This window comes from Symphalangus syndactylus, chromosome 3 (genome assembly GCF_028878055.3).
Source record: "Symphalangus syndactylus isolate Jambi chromosome 3, NHGRI_mSymSyn1-v2.1_pri, whole genome shotgun sequence".
Lineage (NCBI taxonomy): Eukaryota > Metazoa > Chordata > Mammalia > Primates > Hylobatidae > Symphalangus > Symphalangus syndactylus.
Genome location: NC_072425.2, coordinates 47,277,189 through 47,296,117, shown reverse-complemented (window position 1 = coordinate 47,296,117; position 18,929 = coordinate 47,277,189). Strand labels below are relative to the sequence as shown.

The 18,929-nt window shown below is 45.4% G+C and overlaps 2 protein-coding genes across 4 annotated transcripts in view; one reads left to right on the top strand and one right to left on the bottom strand.

The window, feature by feature from the left end:
• Positions 1 to 18,929, top strand: part of TMOD1 (tropomodulin 1) — a 121,117-nt gene that overhangs the window by 84,926 nt on the left and 17,262 nt on the right. Inside the window, exons 9-10 of one of the 2 annotated variants that reach the window (XM_055271753.2) lie at positions 1,362 to 1,506; positions 9,698 to 9,961. In XM_055271753.2, the coding sequence (XP_055127728.1) occupies positions 1,362 to 1,506; positions 9,698 to 9,762 (210 nt within the window). In that variant the 3' untranslated portion in view covers positions 9,763 to 9,961. Of the gene's footprint in view, positions 1 to 1,361; positions 1,507 to 9,697; positions 9,962 to 18,929 lie in introns of those variants that run through there. The other variant, XM_055271754.2, reaches the window with a different exon arrangement.
• The window catches only part of TSTD2 (thiosulfate sulfurtransferase like domain containing 2), a 31,168-nt gene continuing 22,382 nt past the window's right edge, over positions 10,144 to 18,929 (bottom strand). Inside the window, exons 7-11 of one of the 2 annotated variants that reach the window (XM_063636187.1) lie at positions 16,155 to 16,273; positions 15,495 to 15,653; positions 14,736 to 14,874; positions 13,905 to 14,004; positions 10,144 to 12,791 (exon numbers count right to left, since the gene is read on the bottom strand). In XM_063636187.1, the coding sequence (XP_063492257.1) occupies position 12,791; positions 13,905 to 14,004; positions 14,736 to 14,874; positions 15,495 to 15,653; positions 16,155 to 16,273 (518 nt within the window). In that variant the 3' untranslated portion in view covers positions 10,144 to 12,790. The remainder of the gene's footprint in view (positions 12,792 to 13,904; positions 14,005 to 14,735; positions 14,875 to 15,494; positions 15,654 to 16,154; positions 16,274 to 18,929) is intronic. The other variant, XM_055271751.2, reaches the window with a different exon arrangement.

Here is an 18,929-nt window from a genome sequence, read left to right as displayed (position 1 = left end):
AAAGAGGAAACAAAAACTTTCTCCCCAAATCCCACCATTATCAATATACTTCAAAGTTTTTTTCTCTGCATTATGTATATATATGGAAAATATAGATAACTTTACATACAAATCGTCTATTTTGTGACCAGGATTTTTTTCTTTTTTTTTTTTTTCATTCAATATTGGTTAATGGCCATCTTTCCATGCTATGGCCAAGGATTTGCACCATCATTTTAGAGCTGCCCACATTCTATTTAGTAAGGTTGAACTATCATTTATCTGAGCAACTGTCTCTATGAATTCTTTTTTTTCAATTTTTATTTATTTTTTATTTTTTGGAAACAGAGTCTCGCTCTGTCGCCTGGGCTGGAGTGCAGTGGCACAGTCTCGGCTCACTGCAAGCTCTGCCTCCTGGGTTCAAGCCATTCTCCTGCCTCAGCCTTCCGAGTAGCTGGGACTACAGGTGCCTGCCACCACACCTGGCTTTTTTTTTTTTGTATTTTTGGTAGAGACAGGGTTTCACCATGTTGCCCAGGGTGGTCTTGAACTCCTTAGCTCAGGCAAACTGCCCACCTCCACCTCCCAAAGTGCTAGGATAACAGGCATGAGCCACCACGCCTGGCCTCTTAATGAATTATTTCCCTTTTCCTCCCACTATTATAACTGAGACTGTGATGAACATCCTCATCATATCCTACTCAACATTGTTGAGTCTTTCTGGTTTTTTTTTCTGATTTTTTTTTCTTTATATCTTTGTCAGATGATCACTATAGATTTGGGGGCAGGGAACTATTACTAATATGATCAGAATTGGGCTTTAGAAAGCTAACTTTGGCATTGTCAACTTACCATGTGATCTTGGGAAAACCCTTGTTCCTTCTCTGGGCCTCAATTTTTTCATTTATAATTTGAAGAGACTAAATTACTGGTTATCAAACTTGGGTGCATATTGAAATCTCCTGGAAAGTTTTTAAAAACAGAGCCATCAGAGTCCCACTCCCCAGAGATTCTGATTCAGGTAGTGTGGGGTGTAGCCTGGACAGCAGGGTTTTAAAAGTCTCCTTAGGACTAGATGATTGAATGTCCTCCTTCAAATATTCTTCTGTCATGGAGCTCTTACTTGGGCACCTGCTCAGAGAGAGGCTGTTGTAAAGCAGTGAAAAGATCTGTTCTTGGCATCCAGCAGACCTGAATTTGAATCCCAGCTCATTTGCTCCTGGCCATGTGACCTTTCAACTTCTCTAAACTTCCATTTCCCTACTCTTGGAGAGGAGGCTAAAATCCCCTCCCACTACTCAAGAGTTTCTGCAGGTAGAGGTGGTTTAGGCACTGTACACATGGAATGAGTGGTGATTTTTTTTTTTTTTTCTTGACTAAAGAGCCAGCCCCTGGGCAACAAAGTGGAAATGGAGATTGTGAGCATGTTGGAAAAAAATGCAACACTTCTCAAATTCGGCTACCACTTTACCCAGCAAGGACCCCGGCTTCGGGCATCCAACGCAATGATGAACAACAATGACCTTGGTGAGTAGAAATATGCTTCCTGCGCTGCCCGCAGGCCTGTTATTCCCTCCACCTGTGCTGGGGCTGTCAGGGAAAATTCTGTAGATGCCTCTCCGAGTCTTCTTGAGCCTTGATTTTCACATTCATCGCGTCTTCCTTGTTTTCTGTGTTTGTACCTCATCTCCACCCTGGACTATGAGCCCCTTGACTTCAGGAGCTAAGGCTGAGTCCTCTCCTCCTCAAAGCACAGCTCAGCACAGGCTGGGCCCAGAGCACACGTTAAGTGTGTTCGCAGAAGGAACTGAAATTTGGGAGGGCACAAGCCTCCCCGGGAGTATTTTCCTCTTCTGAATACCCTTCTCTGAACTCATAGCGTCCTCTCCAGGTCACACAGTCTAGATTTAGCCCCAGATCCCAAAACTACCTTCCAATAGGACTACCAAAATCTGAGCCTAGGAGACTTCACATTGATTTTAAGGTAAAAGTTGAAAACGTCAGCTTCATAGTAAAGTAAAAGTAGGGTATATTAATGTAATCTCAATTAAAGGCATAGTTTGTTTTGTTCTAAAAGGAAAAATAATTATGAAGGAGACATTATCAGGAAATTTTTAAAAATAAAAAAATTAAGAAAATGAAAATAACAATATTTTTTGATAATGAACACTTATATACCTATATGAACAAATAGGGATATAAGTCAACTGAATGAAAAGTTTGAGCAATCATGATCTTACTTGCAGATGCCGGTTGTTCACAAGCTCTGTGTAGTTATTGCTTATGTATATTCCTGCTGGCTGCCAAAAAAGAATTTGATATAGCATTCAACAAAGGGAGCGTGACTGACAAGGCTATAGGAAAACAAGAGGGGAAAAAAAACAAGACAAGCAGTAGGTCTATATCATTAACATGAATGATTATATTGAGCCCTGAGTTTCCTAGAACCAAGACAGCAGGAAGCCAAACCAAGTTACAGTATTCTTATCACAGAAGGGAAGGAAGCATAATGAGTTTGAAAAAAAAAAAAAAAAAAAAAAAAGCCTCTTTCTGGGACTACATTGTGAAACAAACTTGTGTTTTAAAGGACACCATCTTCAGTGAGTTTTTCATCAGATTCAAACCTGCTCTACACAATGGTTTCCAACCCTCGATAAAATGCAAAGAGCCTAATACGAATGCTCCACTCAAAGTATGTCACTTCCTGGTGATTTATCTGAGGCCAGGTTACTACCTGGAAGCCCTCGAAGAACAGAGATGAGTGTGTAGGAGTGTATGCTCAAGGCAGGTGTGCACAGACCCCACATGCACAGATAACCACAGGATTACACACACTCACATACACACTTTAGATCGAGTTATTAAATTCCACAAACATATACCAAAGTTCTATAGGTTCCTGCTTGTAAGGATGTCACAGCCCAGGAGCTATTCATTCATTGCTCACTTCAAATGCCACTATTTTCTAGAGCCTCGGGTTTAGAAAAGCCCATTTTTAAAAACGTGTGCAGAGTCTTGGTTTATCAGAAGTATCCTTACTTGAAATAAAATAAGAACGAACACAAATAAGAATCATAATTATTATATCATATCACAGGTGTCATAGCTAAACTGAATGGTGGGAGAAGGCCAGCAGCTGTGATCTGGCTGCAGTACCAGCATGGAGAAGCCTTGCATTTCTATTCTATATGCAATAATCTCATATTTGTTTCCCCCTCAGTTAAGTTTCTTCTGTGCCCCTTGGCTCCTATCTCTGGGCTAACCCAGTTTTTGTCCTCCAATGGCATGATGGTCTGGAGGTCTTGTTTCTGGGGATAGAGGCTCTAGATGAGCAGAGGTCACAGGTGCTGCAGAGGGATACCAGCATCATCTAGGAGTTGGACAAAATGGCCTTTGAAAACTCTCCCAGTCCTGTGAATCTGAGAGTCCAAAATTCAGGCCTGACTCCCATCACCAAGAACTTTCAGAGGCCATTATAAGAATGTAGGATGGTAGAGCCAGAAGGACTTAGAGCTTATCCCTCCAGTTCCCTTGGAAAGAAACTGGAGCCTGGGGTGGGGGTAAGGGGTCTAGGCAGCAGCTTAGTCAGGTCACACCAGCTGTTAGTGACAGCAGGCATTTTCTGGGCAACTTTTGTGTGCCTAGGACTGTGCTAGGTGATATCAGAGGTAGCAGAAAGGCTACCTCTGACTGAAGAAGCTTTATAACCTTTTAGGGGGAAAAAAAGACTCAAAGGCATGCCTAAAAATTCAAGAACGCCTATAAATTCTATCTAAACAAAGTGAGGAAATGATTTATCGAGACAGAGGCCAGTTAGGCAAAGCATCCTGGTTGGGGATGGGGCTTTAGCCAGCCTTGAAAGGAAGAGATAGGTTGATGGAGGAGGTCAAGAGGCCTCCCTCTGGGGGTTCTAGAAATATTAGGAAGTAGTGCTGGGGGTACAAAGGAGAGACAGAAGGATCTAAAAGGATTGGAGGAACTGTTATAAGGAGTTAGACCTAGAAGGAAAAATAAGAGTTCACAAAGAAGGAAGGGAAGGGCATTCCAAGCAGAGGGAACAGCATGAGCAAAGGCAGGACAGTTGAAAGTATATGGGATGTTCACAAGGAATGGGGCTGGGTAGGTGTTTGGGTGGCTGCATCCCAAGGCCTTTAATGTCAAGCTCAGGGGCCTGGCGATGGAAGCAGGCGGGAAGCAGAGACTGTGGCAGTTTCCTGGACGGTGATGCCAGGTGATAAAAATGGGCCTCTGGGTTACCCCAGGGAACTGTGGGCAGCTGCTCCCTTGGGGTTTCCTACAGAAGGAATTAGAGATGAATCATCTCAGTGATTACAGGGAACAGAGTGCTACTTGGTGATGTAGGATCTCTAGCTTTAAAATGAAATTTGCGCCCATCTGATAATTTTTGTAAGATAAATGTTTGTTTATGGCAGTGCCTCTGCTTCCTCCTGACTTTACAACAGATTATTTGCATTCTACGTTAATGCCGCAATGAAGCAGACAGACTTCATGTTTTCCAACTGAATATTTGTATCGTAAAAGCCTCCTGCCAGCTCCTCCTTGGGACTGAGGCTGTTAGCAGGCCTGGCAGCAGGGAGCACAGATTGGGAAGGGAGCAGGCCTCTCAGGCCTCCTGCTCACTCTTACCTGCCTCTGCTGGCTCTTTGCCCATGGCTGGGGCCTCTGCAGTACTTGGGCTCCTCCTTGGGGGACATTCAGTCCCCAAGGCTATGAGGACAGTGACTGGCTCTGCAGACAGGCGGTATGTCCAGGATGCATCCTGACCAGTGCGTCTTCGGTCCTCCCTACCCTGTGCACCAAGCTCTAAACAGAGCATTCTGTGAGTGCAGGGTGCCAGGGAGGAGCCGAGCTGTGGATCCCATCTGCGTTTTCCCACAGCAATACCTCAGATGGCTGTCATCTCCACACTATTTATAGCAAAGAGCCAGGCCAAGCATGGCACTCGGGTCCTCTAAATCTGCCGCTGCACCTCTCTCCACTTAGCAAAATCTGAATTGCAGCCTGTGAGTTAAGACAGTTGTGTGGGTTGGGGTATCGTGTGGAGGGACAGTAACATGTTTAAAAGCAGAAAACATCCCTTCCTGGCAGTCACCATTTTACAGTATTCTCAGGGAAGACCTTTGCAGCAAGCAGCCCAGACATAGCACACTGCAAAGCAATTTCTAAAAAAATTTATTGTCAATTGACAATTTGTAATTGTATACATTTATGTGATACAAAGTGCTGTTATGATTTATGAATACAATGTGGAAAAATTAAATTAAGTGAATTAGCGTATCATCACCTCAAATACTTTTTGTGGTGAGAACGTTTATTTTTAGCAATTTTGAAATGTATAATACACTATTATTAGCTATATTCACTATGCTGTGTAACAGAGCTTTATAAAACACCTTATTCCTCTTGTCCAACTGAGATTTTTGTATCCTGTGGCCATTATCTCCCCATTCCCTGCCCACAGCTTCTGTAATGACAATTTTATTCCCTGCTTCTATGAGTTCAATTGTTTTAGATTCCACATATAATTTGTCTTTTTGTGCCTGGCTTATTTCACTTAGTATAATGTTCTCCAATTCCATTCATGTGGTTGCAAGTGAACAAATTTCCTTTTTTGTTTTTTTAAAGAAAAGGCTGAATCGTATTCCATTGTGCATATATCCCACAGTTTCTTTATCCATTCTTGTTGATAGACACTTAGGTTGATTCCTTATTTTGGGTATTGTGAATGATGCTGCAATGAACATGTAGTGAAACACCTTTTCAACTGATTTTAAATATTTTGGGTAAATATCCAGAAGTGGAATTGCTGGATCCCAAATCAGTTTCATCATAGTCCCCCAAACCTATCTCAGAAAAGGCAGCCAGGTATGGTGGCTCACACCTGTAACCCCAGCACTTTGGGAGGCGGAGGCAGGCGGATCACTTGAAGTCAGGAGTTCAAGACCAGCCTGGCCAACATGGTGAAACCCTGTCTCTACTAAAAATACAAAAAATTAGTCGGGCATGGTGGCAGGCGCCTGTAATCCCAGCTCCTTGGGAGGCTGAGGCAGGAGAATCGCTTGAACCCGGGAGGCAGAGGTTGCAGTGAGCCGAGACCATAACATTGCACGTCAGCGTGGGCAACAAGAACAAAACTCCATCTAAAAAAAGAAAAAAAAGAAAAAAAGAAAAGGCTATTCCTTTCCTCACAGCCACCCAAACCAGAAATCTGGGCCTGTTCCTAGACGCTGCCTCCACCCCAGCCAGCCAGTCACCTCCTTGCCAATCCCAGTGTCCTGCCGTATATGTTGAGCCCTCGTCACACTCATCTCCTCCAACATCCTCAGGCCCCCAGCTCCTCCAGAGCAGGCATCCCTGGCACTCATCCCAAGTCTCCTTCCAAAGCTTGCCTTGTCACCCCTCCACTTAGAACCCTCACTTGGCTCCCATTGCTCTCAGTCAGGCCCCTTGAAATGACTCCCAAGTCTATTAATAATAGCTGACTCTTACATGGCACTTACTGTGTGTTAGAGACTGTTCTGAACACTTCCCATCTCATTAGCCCATGTAGTCCTCCCCACAACCAGGTGAGACAGGTGCTATTGTTATCCACACTTTACAAGAAGGAAACAGAAGTCTAGAGAAGTAGGTAATTAACGTTACCCACAATCCGTGGGCAGGACCGGGATTTGAACTGGCAATGTGGCTCCAGTGTCTGGGTGCTCCACATTGGGAGATGGTCCCATCAGGAGGTCGTCTCTTGACATCTCCAACAAGCCATCCCTTTGCCATGTTACTACCATTCCAGGTAGCCTCAGTGCCCCCAAGTGACCAAGGAAAAGCTTACCCTTAGAGGGTTGTTACTCCCAATGCCCCCCACCTTCCCATCCTCTACCTTTTCGTTGTTTAAAATTCAGCTGACCTGTTAGCTGCCACCTGGGAAGGTCTGACCACTTCATTCTTTATGCCTCTCATACCTCAGAGAGCTGCCAGGGTCTTCATATTTCTCAAACAGTAGTTCTCAAACATTGTTTATCTTGGTCCGTTATACTGTGTCTTTACTTCTGATTCTTGTGCTTGGCACACAGCACTCAGTACATGCTGCCGAATATTTAAATGAATAGAAAGTGCTTTCCAAAAACATGATGGAAATGTTCAAATTTGGCAAGAAGTGGCAGAGGAGTTCAAGCAGCAGATGGAGGTTGGTCCGGACGACTGGAGAGCCCTTCTGGCATTCACAATAAAAGGAGTCTCTGGCTCTTGCAATAAGCAGTGAGGAGTTTTTTAAAGAAAGTAAAGAGCAGACAGAACTGAAGGAGGATATTGGGAGACCCAGCTTTTACTCCCAGTTTTGTGACTTATTCGTAACTTGGAATAAGTTACTTCCCTCTCTTGGTCTCAACTTCCTTCATCATTAAAAAGGGAAAAAAATAATACCCAAATAAATGGATGCCTTTCCCTTCTCTCCATCCAGTCCCTGAAAAAGCCAGTGCCAGGGGGCCGGGTGGGGTGGCTCACGCCTGTAATCCCAGCACTTTGGGAGGCTGAGGCAGGCAGATCACGAGGTCAGGAGATCAAGACCATCCTGGCCAACATGGTGAAACACTGTCTCTACTAAAAATACAAAAAATTAGCCGGGCGTGGCAGCACATGCCTGTAGTCCCAGCTACTGGGGAGGCTGAGGCATGAGAATTGCTTGAACTCGGGAGGCGGAGACTGCAGTGAGCCAAGATCGGGCCACTGCACTCCAGCCTGGTGACAGAGCGAGACTCCGTCTCAAAAAAAAAAAAAAAAGACAAGCCAGTGCCAGGGGAACCATGCACACAGACACACAGATCTGGCCCAGTGGATACAATGAGGGCAAGTAATGGAAAATAACTTACCCCCCGCCCCCCCACCAAGCCATGGGGTCCTTTCTGTTCCCTCAACCATGGGCCAGGGACTTGGATTTCAGTCCTGGCTCTGCTGCCAGCTCTCAGGGACTGGGGCTCTTTTCTTCTGCAGGGAGGAGCTAATCCTCCCTGTGAGAATCAGATGTGATATGGATATGGAAACCCTACCCACACTTGTGGGTACTCAAGTCTACTGAGGGAGGCACTGGACTGAGGCTCAAGATGAGTCAAAAGTCTTTGTTCTAGCTGGGCGCGGTGGCTCATGCCTGTAATCCCAGCACTTTGAGAGGCTGAGGCGGGGGGGGGATCACTTGAGGTCAGGAGTTCGAGACCAGCCTGGCCAACATAGTGAACCCCCGTCTCTACTAAAAACACAAAAATTAGCCGGGTGTGGCGGCGGGCGCCTGTAATGCTAGCTACTCAGGAGGCTGAAGCAGGAGAATTGCTTGAACCTGGGAGGCAAGGTTGCAGTGGGCCAAGATCGCGCCACTGCACTCCAGTCTGTGTGACAGAGTGAAACTCCATCTCAAAAAAAAAAAAAAAGGCTTGGTCCTGTCTGGTACTAGCTTTATTGCTTTAAGCAAGAAATATACCCTCTCTGCCATACTTTCCTCATCCATAAAATGGGAATGATAACTAACATTCCAGCAGCGTTGGAGGGGCTCCGATGAGGCAGTGAGGATGGCCCTGGTGGGCATGCCTGCACAGCTACTATGGAGATGCTTAAAAGTCTGGTTCATGTAAACTCTGTGGTCACGTTGAGCAAACCTCTTGTGCTCTTTGGGTTTTGGTTTTTGTCCCCTCACATCTACCCCCAAGAAGTTGGACATTCTGATCATCTCAGGAACTGGGCTGGCCCCACCTCCCTTGTGGGGTCTGCTTTGTATGGCCAGTGTCATGCACAAGCTGATTCGGTTTTTGTTGCAGCTCATATTCATCGATCTGGTGGCTGCAGGTCTACCGCCTCAGCTCGGGAACCTGAAGACATCTAAGTATAGACAGACTTTTTTTCCCTCCACAATAGCTTCCTGTCTCTGCCACACCAGCAGGCCTCTCGACTGCCACCTACTGGCTCTACAGACTTCTTTGACCTTTCTCTTGTGGCTGATAGAGCTTGCTGCTTGGTCTTCATCTGCAAACACAATTAATTTCAAAACACTCTCCCTTGTTACAACAAACAGAGCCCCTCCTGCCCCTCCCTGCATCCTCATCATCCTCTAAGCTAACATCTCCAGCCTGCAACTTCCTGGCTAGTGCTTTCCTCTTTATGGCATTTAACTACTTTGTCACTTGAACAGTGTTGAGCTTAACTGTCTTGCCCCCGGGGGAAAATGGCAAGGTTAAACATAAGGGGATACAGATACTGCAGGGTTATCTTCTGGGTGGAAACTCTCGTTTATATAGGCAGGAGGTAGGCAAGGAGCTCCCAGACATAGCTGGGGGAAATGTTTCCACCTGGTTAAGACCCTAATCTCATTAAGAAGACTGACTAAACTTTTAACTCTTATCTGACCCGGAGTAAAGATCTTCAACTGGAGCTTCTGTAAGCAAAGAAAATAGCCGACTTATAACGTGGGACTGTGTGGTCAGCCACTTAGTAGATATCTATGAATGAATCTCCACTACCACAGACCCTCATCAATGAACACTGACAGACTGGAGGGCTGTTGTACAACTCACACATACTGTCCTTTCAAAACAACGGACTTCAGACTCTGTTAACAAACCAATTAGTGCGAGGTTTCACAGTGCTTTCTCAGAGCAACAGTGCTGGTCCGTGGTCTACAGGTAAAAGTGCCTTATATCTTATCTCCATTCCTTTCCAGTGAGGAAGAGGAGGCTTGCGGACCTGACTGGGCCCATCATTCCCAAGTGCCGGAGTGGTGTCTAGTGTGTGGCGGTGGAGACCATGCCTTTGAACTGGACGTGTTCTGTTGATGACCTGTGCTCTGCAGGGGAAACCAGAAGGCAAAATGCCGGCAGCACGAAACCCTTTTGTGGTTCAGTTCTTTATGCACTAAGGTTTTAGGTTGACTAGTGGTTGTAGTTGAAAATTTTATAAAATATCGTTAATGTGAAGTTTTTCTTTAGTCACAGAAGTTGAGTCTGGTTATTATTTAAAAACTATAAGCCCCCAAACCAGCATATCTTACTGAAGATGATGTTCCAGCAGCAGCGACTTAGCCCCAGGAGCCCAGTTTCAATGGCCTTGCTGTGTGGTGTTTCAAGTGCATTTAAAATGTGTGACACAGAAACGGCACACTCTTCCACATGCTTTTGAAGTATTATAAAACACTTTATTACAAATTTGTCTTGGCTATTAGCAAATAAAACAGATTATCATTCTTTATTAACCCTCCTTGGAATTTTAACCTCAAGATTAAAGTTGCCAAATTGATTACTGGATCCAGAACACAATTTTCCCCGCAGGACAGAGACAGACTGAAGCCACCGAACTCTGCCAGGAATCAACATGAGATTCCTTTTGCTGGATATGCAGAAATGATAGGAAAAAAACCAATGGTGAAATTTCAAGTTTCAAAAACCAACCTTTCATTACCAATCCCAGGCAACAAACATGTCCCTGAGTGTTCTTTAAGAACATTTGGGACTTATGTACAATTTAATACTGGAGTTAGAAAGAACTTTTTCCTTACTGAATGCCAACCTTATGATGGATGTGAAAATCTACAGCCAAATACTTGAAAACACCTTTCTATATTGCAGAGTGGGCAAATGGCTTATGTGAGGTAAGACACCAGAGGGATAAATTTCCAGATCAACATGGCTATGGTATTTAGTAATGGCCCAGCTTAGAGACTTCAGCTGACCTTATGCCTGTATATTAAGCCTCTGCAGGATGCAGGACAATGGTGAAGAAAATCCAGATAGCAAGGAATTGGGAAATCCTGGCCAAACCACCCCAAGATGATTACACTGAAACGTAATATTAGTATTGCTGCCAGATCTCTTTTTAACATCATGTGTGTCTCTTGGGATCCAGCAAAAATGTGAAGCTACAATGCCCTTGTGCCTTTTAATATACCACAGTGCCAGTTAAACTAATATTTTTGTTTGTTGCTTTCCGGAGTTATTTTCATTAGTGATTTCAGCAAATTTCATGATAAAGGACAAGGTCAAGAACTCCAGAGCACTGAGCAGAGAGGCTGGTGATGAAAAGGTGAAGGCCTGCACACTGAACTGTAAGGCAGTGGGCAGTACAGGGTAACTAGAGGCAGGGCCAGGGCCTCAGCACTACGGAAGAGTGTCCACTGAGGCTGCACATGGCCCAGGAGTGGCACCATGTTGCAGGGACAACCATCCCCACTTAGCTTCTCCTTAAAACACAATTGCAGCTGCATTCTGCATCGCTGAAAACTGCAATAGTAAATCTGTTGGTCTATGTATGGCTGCCTATGTGTTTGTTGGAACCTGTGTGACAGGGACATGTGCCTTGCACACTGGCCAGAAGACTGGGCAGCCACCATGGCAGTGCTGGATGACCTTAGTAAGAATGTGTCATGTATTCCAGGTGCTGATCTAAAAACTGTGGCTCAAATGTCATTGAGCTTATATGAAGCTCCCAGAGAGAACATTTAAAAGCTCAGAGAGTAAGTGCTGGGGAAAGCAGAGAAGCAGAGCTATTAGAGGAAATCTCTCATAGAAACGAAACCAAACCAACAGAAAATGAAGAAGGCCACATCTTTGAGGCCACCTCTGCCTCTATCAGATGAGTTGCTGGTCTAGACCGGGGCTGGCAAACTTTTCTGTAAAAGGCCAGACCGTAAATATTTCCGATTTTGCAGGCCACATAGTGTCTGTTGCAACTACTCAATTCTGCCATAGATCATGTGTAAAGGAATGGGTGTGGCTGTTCCAATAAACTATACAGTTGACCCTTGAACAATATGGGTTTGAACTGCATGGCTGCACTTATATATGGATTTTTTTCAACTATACAGGTTGAAAACACAGTACTGGCAGGGGACGAAACCTGCGTACATGGAGGGCTGATTTATCACATACGTGAGTTCTATAGGGCCCACTGTGGGACTTGAGTATGCATGGGTTTTTGTATACTCAGGCGTTCTGGAACTATCCTCCATGTATACCAAAGGATGGTTATTTCTACAAAAGCAGGAGATAAGCCCAATGCACAGCTTGCAGATTGCCCTTAGGCGAGAGACAAAGGTTAAGGGTAGATGGCAGATGACCTAAGTGGCTTGTTTTAGGAGGCTACTCCCAGGGCCACAGCTTTCACGTTTGCCACCAGGGTAGAAGAAGGTCTGCTGACAAGGGTAATGACTAACAGCCCCAGCTGCATGGCAGAGAAAGGGCATATGCTGTGGCCACCGGGCTCAGGCTTTCTCCCTCAGCAGCTTTGGGAACCCATGCAGCTCACCTTTTTTCTGTGCTCTAGCATCATCCAAATCAGAATGTCTCAGGTAGGTGGTAATGCAACTCCTCCCTCCTGCTGTGAAGTGTAGACGGCTGCCATGGTGGCAGTGGCCAGAACTGAAGTTCCCGATTTCTCTGTTTCTGCAGCCTTGCCATGCTTTCTCTGTATAGTCACCCCAAACCTACTTTTACCGAGGGCCTGGGAAAATGCCAAAGGTGCTGCTCACACAAGCACTGGCCCATCCTCATCAGCATCAGGCCCTGGCTCTGGGCTCACAGGCTGTCGCACATGCTGCAAGAGTTCCCTAGGTATGCGTGGCCGTCGGGCTGTGCACTCGCATTCCTCTTTAAAGCTGTCTTGCATAGGGCCTGAAACTTTCCTGCTCCCCTTGTCTTGACATGTGACACAACAGGCTGTGAATCCTTGTCCTTGACAGGCAGGGCAGGTCAAAACGAGCTGGCGGCACGGAGGAGTAGAGCAGAGTCTATACTGGTCCCAGCGGGCTCCACAGTATGAACACTCTGGGGAGGAAGGAAAAGCCATCATTATAAACACATGTGTTCACACACATGTGGACAGGCATTGCTCCCTTTGCTGACTAGAATCTCGTAGATCCTGTGGAACCCGGGGAAGGTTTCCAAATAGTAAGTCTTCTGTCTTCTAGCAACAACAACTAACCACCACCCTCACCACCCAGCTTATTTTTTTGTGGGGTGACTTCTGGGAACTGTCTGCTTCCAGTATTTACTGACTTTTTTTTCTTTTTCCCATCTAGAGAACAGGTGGTAAGTAGATGGTAATGAAAGTTTCTCTCTCTCACCAGCTATTCCAAAGCTGGCCAACCACCTCCCAACCCCCTCATTAAGTGGTCTTTTCCTCTTTGATTGTTCCCTTTTCCTGTGGGGACAACACACCTAAATACAGGCGATAACCCACCTACAGTGAACATGTGCAATCCACACCCCTCTCCCCGAGGCCTGCGTCTCTCCTGCTGTTGCTAGGACACTTGACCATCTGATTCCTAAAACTCACACCATCTTCTTCACCTGTTTTTCCCTGATGACCTCCTGTTACCATTGATAACATCATTCTTTCTCACTTTTCCTTACCTTGCTTATCTAAGCTACCTCTGAGCCTTCTCTCTCTCCTTCATACTCACAGGCAGGTACCCATCGAGTCCAGCCAATATAACCTCTGTAAAATCAAATCTACTCTTTCTACTTGTTTAGAATTTATACTCCATCTAGCTCCAAAACAGATCGAAGTAGTGATCAATAAGACACAACTCAAAACCACTAAAATGAAAATAAGACCAAGAAAGTAGGAGAGGACAATCAAACGCAAATCTTACTCAAATGTGCATGCCACCTGGGTCCATAGAGAGCTAGGAGTTCCTACAATCGTGTGCTATGGATTTACTTGGTAGTCTGGTGAAGACTATAGATTCTGGCCTAGAAAAACTTTTTTGAGACAGGGTCTTGCTGTGTCACCCAGGCTGGAGTAGAGTGGCGTGATTTAAACTCACTGCAACCTCAACCTCCCGGGCTCAAGCAGTCCTCCTGCCTCAGCCTCCTGAGTATCTGGTACACACCACCATGCTCAGCTAATTTAAAAAAGTTTTTGTGAGACTTAGCTATGTTGCCCAGGCTGGTCTCAAACTCCAGGGCTCAAGCGATCCTCCTATCTTGGCCTCCAAAAGTGATGGGATTACAGGCATGAGCCTCTGTGCCTGACCTAGAAAAATATTTTTAAATGCATAAAATATGTAAGATTATAAAGGAAACCAACTATATAGAAATACAAAATATCCAAGTCTTTTTCAAAATCTGTAATATATAATAAGACGTGACATTTATTAACACATTATGTATCAACTCAGTGGTGGGCCTAATAACTATTTTCATTTTGAAGTAGTGATGAGTATAAATACCATTTTGAGATATCTGAGGCAACTGGAACATGAAAGTATTGTGAATCCTAATGAAGACAAAGTCACAGGTACATTAATGCAACTGGTACTTTGTTGCCTACGTTCATAATTAAAGGAAATGCCTCATTTTAGTGAGGTGTTATTGAAAACAAAGATAACAATTATTTTTCCATCTAAATTCGCAGAATCTCTGAAATCTATGTACCAATTCCAGGTTAAGAGCCCTGAATTAGCCCAGTAGTCCAGCTCTTGGAAGGTAGACAGGCAGGCAGGGCAGGTGAGATGATCCCCATGTTAATGAGCTTGTTCAGCTAGCAATGGTGAAGCCAGGATACCAACCCAGGCCTCCTGACTCCTGGGCTAGGGTTCTCTCAGCTCTACAGCTGGGAAAATGGTGGCACAATGTACTTATTTTCCCTGCTTATTCAGTGCTCAGTAATGAGCACTGGCCTGTCTTCCCTGTGTCATTTTTCTAGAATGGTGAACTGACAATGTGCTTCATTTCAGTTTGGGCTCAGAGCCCGTGCTGACCTACCTGACACCACATCACTGTTGTAGGACAGAGCATAGCGTTCATCAAAAACAAACAACTTCCCTTTGTAAAAGCCATCAGGAAACTCTTCCAGGTACTTGTGGATGCCACCCTTGAGCTGGAACACCTCCTTGCACACTCCCTAGGTGTGGAAAAACAACAGGATATCTGAAGAGCCAGCAAAGAAACCTGTTAAGATGCTCACGTAAGAGCAGCGCGTGGCGAGGAGTGCTGACTGTGGAGGATTCATGGCTGCTGCTATCAGTTAGGGGCTCCTGGCTCCCACTGCGGGACACTGAGGAATTGCTGACCAAGGGGTCAAGGCACCAACTGGCCAGATCTTGCCGCCTAGGGGGATGGGTGATGACAGGAGGCAGGGCCTTCACCCTCTAGATCCTGGGAAGCCCAACTATTTTTGCTGCCCCCTAAATATAGGAAGACACCTGTTGGGACATGTAATGTTACTGAATTTGCTCTTCTCAGGATCAAGCAAAAGGATCAGGAAAAGGGAGATGTTAACTAATCTCTCCCTTTTACATCTGATGAGTCTCTAAGACTGTTACGTGTTTTTCATATCTTGAGATTAAAGACCCTCAGATTTTGTACTTACGAACTCCATGCTGCAGCCATATGAGGGGTGAAGGCATGCTTTGGCTGCCTGGGGGTGGGGAGTACTGGGGGCAGCAGACAGCTCCACGTAAGCTGCTGGTGGAGCTGCCTCCTTCACTGCCATGCCTACAGTGCCCTGGGGTGGTGGCTCACCTTGGCTTTGAGGTAGGCTGAACCCCGCTCACAGCGGATGCCCCCAGTGCAGTACATCAGCACTCTCTTCTCTCTGAAAAGTTCTAGATTTTTGTCAACGTAGCTAGGGAAGTAACTGAATTTCCTGATGTCTGGGGCTAAGCAGCCTTGGAATCGTCCCTGTAACATAGGAGCAACAAAAGGAAAATTATCAGAAAAACATACCTGGTAGGAACAAAGGTTCTTTTTGTACCCAACAAACCCTACCTTAGCAAAGAAGCCCCTGCCAGTTGCTAATCTCATCCCCACTCTGACCTTTCAACTTCAAGATCTGAACTTAAAACCGAGGCTGTGGGCTGTGGGTCACCTTCCCAGGGTCCTCAGGGGAACTGGAGAGGGTGCCCAAAGGCAACTTTGCAAGATCCTTGATACATGTCAAAGGCAGGCTCATGGGAGTCACAAAGTGTATTATGTGCCTAGATGTCTTTAATTCATATTTTCTTCGACTCCCTCACCAGATTCTGTGTTTTAGGACTTGGGTTTTCTCTGAAGCTGCCAGTACTGGGAGGAGATCCATGTGGCCACAGGTGGGCAAACACAAGGTCCCCTTGGGAAATATACCACACTGTGGGAATGGGGAGATCTACCAATTCAGAGAACTCAATTCTGGCTTTTACTTACTATTTTGCTTTCATAGAAGTTTCTGCAATCAAGAAGGATAGTATCACTTTGTTCTTGATTTGCCTGAGATAAAAACTTTTCTACTTCTTTATGAAATTCACCTGGGGATAAATGGATTCCTAAAACCAAACCAAAAAAATTATATTAAAGACAAAAAAAAAAAAATCAAAACCCAATCACAACTCACCCAGCCTGACTTACATGTTGCTTTGTTTCTTTCCACCCAAACCTCTTCCCTTCATAATTACAACTGTCTGAAAAGAACACTACTTGATGATCATGATGAAATAACTTAGTAACTCCAATAATTCCAGATATCCTCAATCTCCCTCCTCCTAAAATGAGGGCAATGGAGACCTGGTAGTTTAGAAATAACTAGTCAAAGAATTTTGCATCCTCATACTTGGCCTAACCCTAGTGATAAAAACCAAGCAACTGGGATCTAAATTGCCATGTGAATTTGCTGGTCCATTGTATGGTCACTAGTAGGTCAGGAAATGGCTACTGCTCTATTGTCACTGTACATGGAGGAGCTGGGCATGTATGTGGCTGACTACACGCTTTGTAAACTGTTCTATATTAAGGTTGAACCCACGTTGAAGGCTAAGAACCCACAGGCAGGTGTGAGCAAAAAGTTATGGAATGAAGTTGGAATAGATACATTTTTAATGCAAAGGGGCAAGAAGAATGTGTCTAAGTGTGTGTGCATGAGTAAAAGAGAAAAGGGCAAGAGGGGTGGACAACAGAAATGATATATGAGAAAATAAGTAAAGGAGAGAAAAAGACAGAAAAGCTAGAAGATGGCTAAGTTTTAAAATACAAGGGGAAGCCTGGGGAACATAGTGAGACTCTGTCTCTACAAAGAAATTTAAAAAATTAGCTGGCCATGTTAGTGTGTGCCTATAGTCTCAGCTACTTTGGAGGCTGACGAAGGAGGACCCCTTGAGCCCAAGAGATCAAGGCCTCAGTGAGCTATGATCACACCACTGTACTCCAGCCTGGGCAATAGAGCAAGACCCTGTCTCAAAAAATATATATACAAAGGGACTAATAGGAGGGAATCTCAGTCTCCTGGGGCTCTTTGCCGTGTAACTCTCTAGGATAGAAATATTCCCCTATCTTTGGGGGTCCAGAAATCTCAGCAGATTGTGAGGAACTTTTGGTGAATCTGCATTATGAGGTAGCCATGCCTCATGGGCAGGGGCTCTGGTGACTCAGTTACCCACCACTCATGGTAAAGCTTTACAGCACCAAAGGAGCCTCATTCCCCTCAGAGAGGAACCCCAACAACCAATGAAACTACCCTACACCAAGGAGAGATGAGGACCCAGAGCCAGGCCAAGGAATCTGGATTGCTACCTGCCTGACTTACAGTTGTAAAGAGAATGTAGTAAGGCCAGATTCTCTATAAGGTACTGTCACACAATTACATGGATACAAAAAGAGTGGGGTGAAAAGGGAGATTCAAACATGGGACGTAGGCCAGGCATGGTGGCTCACACCTGTAATCCTAATGCTTTGGGAGGCTGAGGCAGGTGGATCACCTGAGGTCAGGAGTTCAAGACCAGCCTGCCCAACATGGTGAAACCCCATCTCTACTAAAAATACAAAAATTAGCCAGGTGTGGTGGCACATTCCTGTAGTTCCCAGCTACTCAGTAGGCTGAGGCAGGAGAACTACACAAAACTGGGAGGCAGAGGTTGTAATGAGCATTCCAGCCTGGGCAACAGAGCGAGACTCCATCTCAAAAAAAGGCCAGGCTTGGGCGAGGTGGCTCTTGCCTATAATCCCAGCACTTTGGGAAGCTGAGGCAGGCGAATCACTTGAGGTCAGGAGTTGGAGATCAAACTGGCCAACATGGCAAAACCCCATTTACTAAAAATACAAAAAAAAAATTAGCTGGGCGTGGTGGCGCATGCCTGTAGTCCCAGCTACTCGGGAGGCTGAGGCAGGAGAATCTCTTGAACCCGGGAGGCAGAGGTTGCAGTGAGCTGAGATTGTGCCACTGCACCCCAGCCTGGGCAACAGTGACTCCATCTCAAACAAACGGGACTAAAAGCATGGAAATGTGCTAAGACTTCTACCTGCAGGGAGCCACAGGAAACCAAACCTGTTCCCTGCTGCTGCTATGATTGCAGTTGCTCTACTGGCCCTGAGAACGATTGTTTGGACAGTGACCAGCATGGATGTGTTTAAAAGAGGTCCCTTTACCAGGTGCGGTGGCTGATGCCTATAATCCCAGCACTTTGTGAGGCTGAAGTGGGCAGATCACTTGAGGTCAGGAGTTTGAGACCAGCCTGGCCAGTGTGGCGAAACCCCATCTCCACTAAAAATACAAAAATTAGCCGGGTGTGGTGGCGCACACTTGTAATCCCAGCAACTTGGGAAGCTGAGGCAGGAGAATCACTTGAATGCCGGGGGGAAAGGTTACAGTGAGCTGAAATCATGCCACTGCACTCCAGTCCGGGCAACAGAGCAAGACTGTCTCAAAAAAAGAAAAAGAGGTCCCTTTAAACTTCCTCTAAGTGAAAACACGACAGCACTGCCTAGAGCCCACTTTCTGCCTGCAGTGCCTTGCAGTGCCCAGGAAAAGCTGTTTGTAGTCACACTGCCTCCTGCTAAGATGGGAACAGTAAGCAGACAACAGCTCTTTCTGGCCCTCATGTCTCCATGCAGGAGTCTCTTTCCCAGATGCCTGTATCCTAATCCCATTTCCCTCTGGCTTCACTCTTAGACTTCTTTCAAATCTTTACATATTAAAAAATGAACACCATG